The following is a 9,358-nucleotide window of genomic DNA, read 5'->3' on the forward strand; positions in this document are numbered from 1 at the left end:
TCATTGTTCTTCATTCAAAAGAAAAATATGTATAAGAAATTGGCCTAATCACCTAACAATTAGACAAAAAATCCAACATACAATATATGACTGTTTATAATTGGTCCAAACACCGAAAAATTAGATAAGAAACCAACATATTACCTTAATTACAAAGTCAACAAAAATATAAACATCAATTGTCCAAACGTCTTTCTTGCCTGGTAAAGATCAATATGCATTTTCAGTTCGTGACAGATTCACGAGTGTTTGTGTAAGCAAATAAAGTTAGGTCAAAACAAGTAAACATCTCACATTTGATTGTAATTAGATTTAGGCATGTGGTGGTTTAAGTTAAGTTAAAAAATAATTGTCTTTGTATACAAATGATAAGGTAGCTAGACCACGCACACTAACTATGCCCTTCCTAGACCTTTGGATAGGTTGAGGATAATGTACTTGGTATTCTAATCAAATTTGAATTCTCCCAAGAAAAATCTCTATAAAACTATCACCAATGGCCAATGCTATACATGAACTCTTTAAAAACAATATATACAACTTTGTTGCCACTCTACACATGGCTACAAACACTAAAGACTCCACTTGTCTCCCTTTGCAAGAAATAATAGTCTTTAATACCAAGACGGCCCAAGCCATAGAGCTTGTGGTTCTTTCTCTTCTCCTCTCTATACTTGCTTATCGAGTCGTTTATTTCAAAGATCAAGACCAATACATCCCATGGCTTCTTGCGTTTCTATGTGAGTCATGGTTTACTTTCAACTGGATTCTTTCTATGAATCTCAAATGGAATCAATGCATCATGAAAACATACCCTGACCGACTCCTGAAAAGGTAAATTCGATTTCAAAACTTTATAATCTAGAGTTTCTGACACACTGTTCATAATGGAACTGGCTACATAACCGGTTTGATTCAACGCTTTTGAACTGGACAATTATGTGTTCGAAGATTGAATCGGTGAACTAGACTAGTGGATGGATTGGATTTTAAAACTTTTTCCTTCCAAAATCTAATTTTCCAATTCATTTACTACTTTAGGCTCCATAATTTGATGATTTCAACCTTCGTATTTTGCTGTAAATTGACACCGAAAATAAAGCAGTTATATACTTTGCTTTAAATAATACAAATAATATATATGAAGTTGGTTCATTAGAGAACTTTTTTCAAAGAGAGAACTAAAGAACTCATCCAAAAATGTAATACATATACGCAATATATTTATCCAAAGTTATGAAAACACGCCCTATACCGCAATGAGAAAATGCTTGCGGTACGCAATGAATAAAAAGTTGTATTAGGTACATGCAATACATGATATATTGCGTATATGCAACACAACTACTTTTTTTTTCAAAAATTTTTGTTTTTTTTATAATGCATATATGCAGTATATCTAGAATAAATAAATTTTTTTAAATTAAAAAAAATGTATATCAAGTGTTGCACACAATGTTTTAAAAACATGTTTTTTACTCACATCGGATTGGACTAAAAAATGATATAGCCAGTTCTGAAGGTTCAACCGGGTTATGTAGTTTACCTTGTAATTAGATATAATTGCAACTTCAACTCAAAAATAACCCAAAAACATATGATTCCATAATAAAATATAATTCAAAAGTTAATCCATAATTAAAAAAAGGAAAATTGGAAGTAAATAATCCCACCTTTTGTGTATTGCTCGATAATAATCCCACCTTTAAAAATCACTAGCAATGGTCTCACCTTTTAACTATTTTTGTCTCACTGGTCCTCCGTTAAAAAATACTTAACTTCGTTATATTTTTCCCTAGTTTCAAACCGATGTTTTAGGGCTTTTGATCGGAAGAACGATATGAGTCTACTGATGAAAAACTTATTTCGTAACGGTGATTCAAATGGCTTGATTTTTGTTAATTGAAAATTCAAGGACCCGAATTGAAACATTATTTCGTCGTTTGGATCACCATTTCGAGATAAGTTTTACATTGTCGACTCGTATCGTTCTTTCGATCAAAAGCCCTAAAACATCGGTTTGAAACTAGAGAAAAAACATAGCGACGTTAAGTATTTTTTAACGGATGACCAATGAGACAAAAATAGTTAAAAGGTGGGACCTTTGCTAGTGATTTTTAAAGGTGGGATTATTATCGGCCAATACACAAAAGGTGAGATTATTTATTTCCAATTTTCCTTAAAAAAAATAATACAACACTACTCGTTTTTTAAAAAATAATCCAAAAGTATACTCGTTTCAAAGTTAATCGCTAAGTTAAAAGTAATTTTTTAAAAAATACAGGCTACAAAATATCAAAAATCTCTTGGGCTTTAAATCGGTTTACCGGTTGAAACCGGTATTTTAGAATATACCGCCGCTTCGATGCTCTAGTAAACCGCCCAAAAATACCAGGTTTAAAATACTGCCTGATATGCGAAATCCGGTATTACCGGTTCAATCGGTTAGTATGAACCGGTATTTAAAACACTAATTGCACATATGACGTAGTACTACACATGTTCATTACGGACCACAAATACTTTCCATTGCGTTCCTCAACGTACAATCATAAAGTTCTCTGCTAGTTCATGTGTAATGCATGTGTAATGCTACATGTAAGGCTAATATTTGATTTATGATATTAATATGACGAAATCCGTAAAATATATTATGGTCAAGCAAATAAAGTGATCGTGAAAACCGGATACGAGACGAGAGCTTCGGTGTACGCGTTTAGCTTCAACTGGGAGGAGATCTTCTAGAATATTTATGTTTTTGCCATAAAAATGACCTTGTTTTATTTATGTGTGTGTTTTGTAAGATGAAATTACCCACCCAAGGAGAGCTCACCTTGGGTTGGATTGGTGTTCTTTAATATTATGAAATCATTTTAAACCGATTACGAGATTGTTCGTTATATATTTTATCTTTATATTATTCGTTCGGTCGTTTGATATCATACACCCGTCTCGATTGTTTATCAAGAACAAAACTATTCGTTGTCAGATCCGGTTTCGGGACCTACAATTGGTATCGGAGCAGGTTTGAATCAACTGATTCAACTTTGTTCTTGATATTCGGGTTCAATTTCCGCATTTACCCAAACCGAGACGTTAATTTCTTGACAACCTGTTGAAGTTTTGAAAATAAAGTTTGAAGATCCTGGAAATAAAGTTAGAAATAATCGTGCTTGGAGTTCGTCTTTGTAGATCCGTCGTTTTATGGACCGTTCCGCCATGCGCCGAAATTCCTTCCTGGACGATTCCAGAGATTGGAGATGTAAAAATCAAACTCCGATATTTGGTGAATGTCGGTTATCTCTGATTTGTTGCAACTGTGGGATGAAGACGGTGGCCAGTGGCCGGAATCCGGTTTTTTGGCTTTGGGGTACGCCGGTGATATGTGGAATATCACTTGGCGGCTAAAGCTGTTGAGAACCAGAACTTTTTTTTTTTCGCTGAACGATTTTCCGGTGATTCTTAAGTCGTGAATATGAGCATCGGCGACGGTGGTGGTTGCAATTGCATGGTGGTGGCAGCTGCGAATGGCGGAAGATGGAAAGAGACAGTGGTGCTTGTGAACGACGGCGGAGACGATGGGGACGCAGAAGTGTTTTAAACGGAGAAGAAGAGTGAGAGAAAAAGGAAAGAGGATTTTAATGAAGGTTTTAGAGTTTGTAATGGTGGTGGTTCTCATGGCGGTGAACGATGGTGATATGGTGTGCTGGTGAGATTTTGTTAGTTACCGGTTTTCCGTCTACAAGTCCAACAAGCAAAAAAGATAAGCTTCAACCCGGTGGTGGTTGTGGTGGCCGGAATTATTTTTCCGGGGGCTGGTAACCGGTGATCAATTTTCCGGCGCCGGTCACCGGTAATGTTGATGACGGCTGTATGCATATGAAGCTACAAAGGTTTTCTTCTCTTTTTGTTTGTGCCCTAAATTGATAAAAAGAACTTGGCTTGGGCTGCTATGGACTTGGGCTGCCATGGGCTGATATAATAGATTCATAAATGTCTAGCAAGTAAGATATGTTTTGGGCTGTTGGGTTTATTTTAGTTCAGGCTGAGAAATAATTATATGCTTGGATTGATCAAACTGAAGAAAGTCAAACTTGTTCGGGTTTTCGTCATTGTTTAAACATGTTCAAAGCTTGTTATTTCTATGGCGTTCGAGAAGTTGGATCTGAAAGGTCAACTTCGAACGAATTAATAAGCTTTGTCAATTGACCGTTGAATTTGATAATTCGAAATCAATTTGTGGGTATTCGAGCTCTTCTCAACCTATATTGCTTAAGATTCGAGAGAATGGATAAAGAAGCGGGTATTTCCTCATGAATGAATTAGGCAGGTCATACCTTGAGGGGGTGAATTGAAACGAAGAGACTTCGGTTTATCGGTTGATATGTGATATGAGACACGGTTTGATAAAGTTGATATCACAAGTCATGGGGGAGATTGTAAGGCTAATATTTGTGATTTGTGATATTAATACGACGAAACCCGTAAAATATATAATGGTCAAGCAAATAAATTGGACGTGAAAACCGGATACGAGACGAGAGCTTCAGTGCATGCGTTTAGCTTCAACGGGAGGAGATCTTCTAGAATATTTATATTTTTGCTATAAATAGGACCTTGTTGTTTTATTTATGTGTGTGTTTTGAAGGTGAAATCACCCACCCAAGGGGAACTCATCTTGGGTGGGATCGGTGTTCTTTAATATTATGAAATCATTTTAAACCGATTACGAGATCGTTCGTTATATATTTTATCTTTTTATTATTCGTTTGGTCGTTTGATTTCACACACCCGTCTTGATCGTTTATCAAGAACAAACCGTTCGTTTCCGAATTCGGTTTCAAGACCTACACTACATATACTCATTGCGGAGTGCAAGTACTTTCTATTGCGGTCCTTCTTTAAGTTTTCTAGTTCCCTCTTAAACAAAGAGTTCTCTCATGGCCTCCACACACGCACACACATACATATGTTTGCGTGTAAATTAGTTACGACATTACAATTTTTTAAACCTGTCCAATCAATTGATTGTTAAAAAGACATGTTCGATTACTGGTTCGTTTATGAAAAAACTGGTACATCATATTTCTGAGTAGTTGCGGATTACTTCAATATCGTGCGTACTCGAGAATGAAACTTTGCTACTAAATTAAACAAAGTTAAATATTGTGTTGTTAATCTATAATTACGTGATGAAATGTGTTTCAGGGTAAGCGAATCAGAGTTTCCAGCAGTGGATATTTTTGTCACCACCGCAGACCCCATCCTTGAACCGCCTATCATAACAATGAACACATTGTTATCTTTGTTAGCAGTGGATTATCCAGCTAACAAGTTAGCTCTTTATTTGTCTGATGATGGTTGCTCGCCTCTTACGTTCTATTCCCTTGTTGAGACCACAGAATTTGCGAAACTTTGGGTCCCTTTTTGCAAAAAGTATGATGTTCAAGTTAGAGCTCCGTTTCAATACTTTAATTCTACGTGCACACCGTTAGAAGATGATTCATCGGAGTTCCAACAAGAATGGAAAAGGATGAAGGTAGCAATTTGAAATGCTTTTGTCACATGTATAAACCCGACACACAAATAATCCTATATATTTATAATATTCGGTTCATGGAAATGAACCTTTCCTCGTACATGACTAAAACTTGTGTAACCCAAACACGACATGGAACAACTACTTAGGTAAATGAGTCAAACGGGTTGAGGGGTTTTAAATTGATCGTAAAACATATAAATGAACCTGTAACATTTAATTATAGTGGTAAACCAAGAAGTCCAAGAACACTAGTTAGACAATAATAATAAATTACTCTTTTATTTGTGTATGATTTCAGAACGAATATGGGAACCTTTACAAGAAGATCGATCTTGCGGCTCAGAGACCGATCCACTGTGATCATGATTCGGATTTTGGTGTTTTCTGTGGGGTCCACCGCTCGGACCATCCGACCATCATCAAAGTATACACACTAGATCATCTTTGTGACCAAATCATGTTAAAAGATGAAATAGTTTAGAATGAAAGATATGTTAGGCTCGAGCTCAGCTAGTTTTAATTTAACAAGGATCGAGCTTGGCTTGCTTAAAGTTGTATTTCTACAGCTCGAGCTTGGCTCATTTATTAATTTATATATATATTTCTACAACTATTTACATATATATATTTATAATTATAATTTTTTATATAATGCATTATTATAATTATTTTTATCTTTTGTTTATATATTATCATTGTTATCATATAAATATATTTAAGAAAGAAGTATAAAAAAAGCTCGTTTAGGCTCGCAAGCCTGCTTGATGTGTGATATTCATTGTTTAGAATGTTGAAGGCTAGAATTTATGTTCGATTTGGTAATCGTTGTAGGTTATATCAGAGAACAAAGAACATATTTCAACCAATCTGCCTCATGTAATATACATCTCAAGAGAAAAGAGAACCAAACATCAACATCATTACAAAGCTGGAGCTATGAATGTTTTGGTTAGTAGCCTTTATTTTTTGTTCCAAAATACAAGTGTCATTTTAGTTTTTATTAATGCGTTTGGAGTTTATATAATGAGCAGACTAGAGTCTCTGGAGTAATGACAAATGCACCTCTGATGCTGAACGTAGATTGCGATATGTATGCCAATAATCCGCAAGTTTTTCTTCATGCAATGTGTATGGTGTTTGGTATAAAGGACGAAGAAAATTGTGCTTTTTACCAGTTCCCTCAAGCGTTTTATGATGGATTGAAGGACGATCCGTTTGGGAATCAACTCGCTAATCTTTACGTGCGTATATTTGCTTTAGTTTTCTGATTGTGTTTAAAAGACATAATGATCAGTTTTTGATCATTTTGTGGGCAACTAATCAATTTTGAATAATTTATTTCATTTTAGCAACATAACTAATTCTTTTATGAATTCCCTTCTCTTTTGACTTGGTTTAAGAAGACTTTTATTCATTTTTCACAAAATTTTTCTGTTTTTTTAACAGAAAATATTCTTTTATCATTTTATAAATATGAATAAATCACTTAATTAGTTATTATATCTAAGAACAAAATTATCACTGTTATTTATTAGTTAGCATTAACCTTTTTTTTGAATGCTAAAATCAGCATGCTGCAAATGGAATATCATCAATTCAAGGGACTTTCTACGCAGGATCAAATTGTTTTCACAGACGAAAGGTCATTTATGGTTCATCACCGAACGATACAATTAAATCCGGTATATACACTACGTAGTTTAAATTTGGTTTTCCTCCTCATGCTGATCATTTTTAGATTGTAAATGCATGTCTAACTGAGTCCGTGTGCTCATACTAAATTCTTCATATTTTCTTTCTTATACAGATAATATCAGTAATGAAGAGCTGCATAAAATCTTTGGAAAATCAACCAAATTAAGGGAATCAGTTGTTCGGATATTATCAGAATCGAATTCAAAGATAGAAAGCCGGAGCAGTCTCTCTAATCTCATTGAGGCTGCAATGCATGTTGCTAGTTGTCGCTACGAGTATCGCACCTCTTGGGGTACACAGGTGATTAAAGGGGTATACTTGTCAATTATTATTCCAGGCTAGATAATCATTTTTAGATAATTGTTAGTACCAGCCTCAATAAAATTGATTACTTAAGAGTAAAATGAAGTTACATATGTACTCATTCTTTTAACCTAGTTTTGTATTAAATACTTAGGCTTTAATTCATTATAAAGCGTGTCTCCGTTGTAACACTTGTATGCATGCCACATATGGAGGGAGGGAGGTGCCACATAACCGCCTTATGCATCACAATTGAGCAATATGTATGAGTGATTATTGTTTATTATACGATTATCGCAGTTCTCTACTTAAATGCTGAAAATAGATTAAAGATGTTTTGAGCATAGGGAAATACAAAACGATATAACTTAGAAGATTCTAATATTTATTCTCAGGTTGGTTGGCTTTATGGATCTGCAACAGAAGATGTTCTAACTGGACTCGGTATCCATGGAAGAGGATGGAGATCATCTATCACCTCACCTGAGCCACTTGCATTTATGGGTTGTGCAGCATTAACATATCCATCTTCATTAACACAACAGAAAAGATGGGCCACAGGGTTTTTTGAAATCCTTTTCACCGATAAAAACCCGTTACTTCTTACTATAAAAGGAAAACTTTTGTTTCGACAAGCCCTTGGTTATTTATGGTTATGTTTATGGGCAGTCCGTTCGGTTCCTGAACTATGTTATGCATCTCTTCCCACATATTGTATCATTACGGGCACACATTTCTTGCCTAAAGTCAATGAAGGAGCTTTACTGCTCTTCATGGGTGTTTTTGTCATTTACAATCTTTATATTCTTTGGGAGTACAAACGTGTAGGTCTATCACTTCGTATGTGGTGGAATTTACAGAGAATGGGGAGAGTGAATACTGTGACAGCATGGTTATTCGCGTTTTTAAGTGTGATAATAAAGCTCACTGGTTTATCAGACACAGTCTTTGATGTAACACAAAAGGAACACAGCTCAAATGATAGTGGTAATGAAAATGCTGGTAGGTTTACTTTTGACAACTCACCCATGGTTGTGCCAGGTGTCGTCATTCTGTTGGTCAACATGATAGCATTGGTCAATGGCATGTTAAGATTATTGAAGGTTGACTATAGGCAAAACTGGGTGGGTGCATTTGAATTAGGGTTAGGAGAGATGTTTTGTAGTTTTTGGGTGTTACTATACCTTTTGGAATTCTTGAAAGGGTTGTTTGGGAATGGTAGATATGGGATTCCCTTATCTACGATTTGGAAATCGGGTGCTTTCGCATTGTTGTTTGTGCAGTTATGTAGAAGATCATCTCAATCATTTTAGATAGGTGATGTATGTATGTATGTATGTATGCATGTATGATTTGAATATTATTCAAGAAGTGATTTTAGATGAAATCTAATCTAATATTGTTATTATAACTAGAAAGTTGGATCCTATGAGTGACGTTACGATATAATTGGAACTTTAAGTACTTAATTAGTTGTCACTATTCGAAAGTAAAAAGGCTGTAGTTATATGATATATGGGTAAGGTTATTTTATAAACGGGGACAAAAATACGAGAAGGATTTGTAACCATAAAAAAACTCTTAAAAATAATGAAAAATTAATAAGGTTTATTGGATTTTAATAATCCCTATTGACTAGTAATGACCGATAATAATCTCTATTCATTTTATCATCACTAGCGGTCCCAAATTTAAAAGAGTTGGCCCCCAATGGTCCGCCGTTAAAAATGACTTAACGCCATTATACATTTTTCCAAATTTCAAACTAATGTTTTAGGGTTTTTGATCGAAATGAGTATACGAGTCGATTGATGTAAA

The 9,358-nt window shown here is 34.9% G+C and overlaps 1 protein-coding gene across 1 annotated transcript; it reads left to right on the plus strand.

The window, feature by feature from the left end:
- Nucleotides 1–508: 508 nt before the first annotated feature.
- On the plus strand, nucleotides 509–8,913 carry LOC143580025 (cellulose synthase-like protein H1). The gene is made up of 8 exons (XM_077063165.1): nucleotides 509–834; nucleotides 5,209–5,539; nucleotides 5,841–5,966; nucleotides 6,374–6,490; nucleotides 6,574–6,783; nucleotides 7,113–7,224; nucleotides 7,350–7,537; nucleotides 7,936–8,913. Exons 1-8 carry the CDS (start codon nucleotides 560–562, stop codon nucleotides 8,851–8,853), a joined length of 2,277 nt encoding a protein of 758 aa, XP_076919280.1. The 5' UTR covers nucleotides 509–559; the 3' UTR covers nucleotides 8,854–8,913.
- Nucleotides 8,914–9,358: the final 445 nt, after the last annotated feature.

Source organism: Bidens hawaiensis, unplaced genomic scaffold, assembly GCF_021521415.1.
Source record: "Bidens hawaiensis isolate Kalapana, Puna unplaced genomic scaffold, B.hawaiensis_p1.1 tig00030203_1, whole genome shotgun sequence".
NCBI lineage: Eukaryota > Viridiplantae > Streptophyta > Magnoliopsida > Asterales > Asteraceae > Bidens > Bidens hawaiensis.

Bases quoted from the DNA above. Each gene is read 5' to 3' on its own strand.
- LOC143580025 (XM_077063165.1), top strand. From the start codon at position 560: ATGGCTACAAACACTAAAGACTCCACTTGTCTCCCTTTGCAAGAAATA. The intron at 835-5,208 runs GTAAATTCGATT...AATGTGTTTCAG, and splicing joins CCTGACCGACTCCTGAAAAG to GGTAAGCGAATCAGAGTTTC. The intron at 7,538-7,935 runs GTGATTAAAGGG...ATTTATTCTCAG, and splicing joins GCACCTCTTGGGGTACACAG to GTTGGTTGGCTTTATGGATC.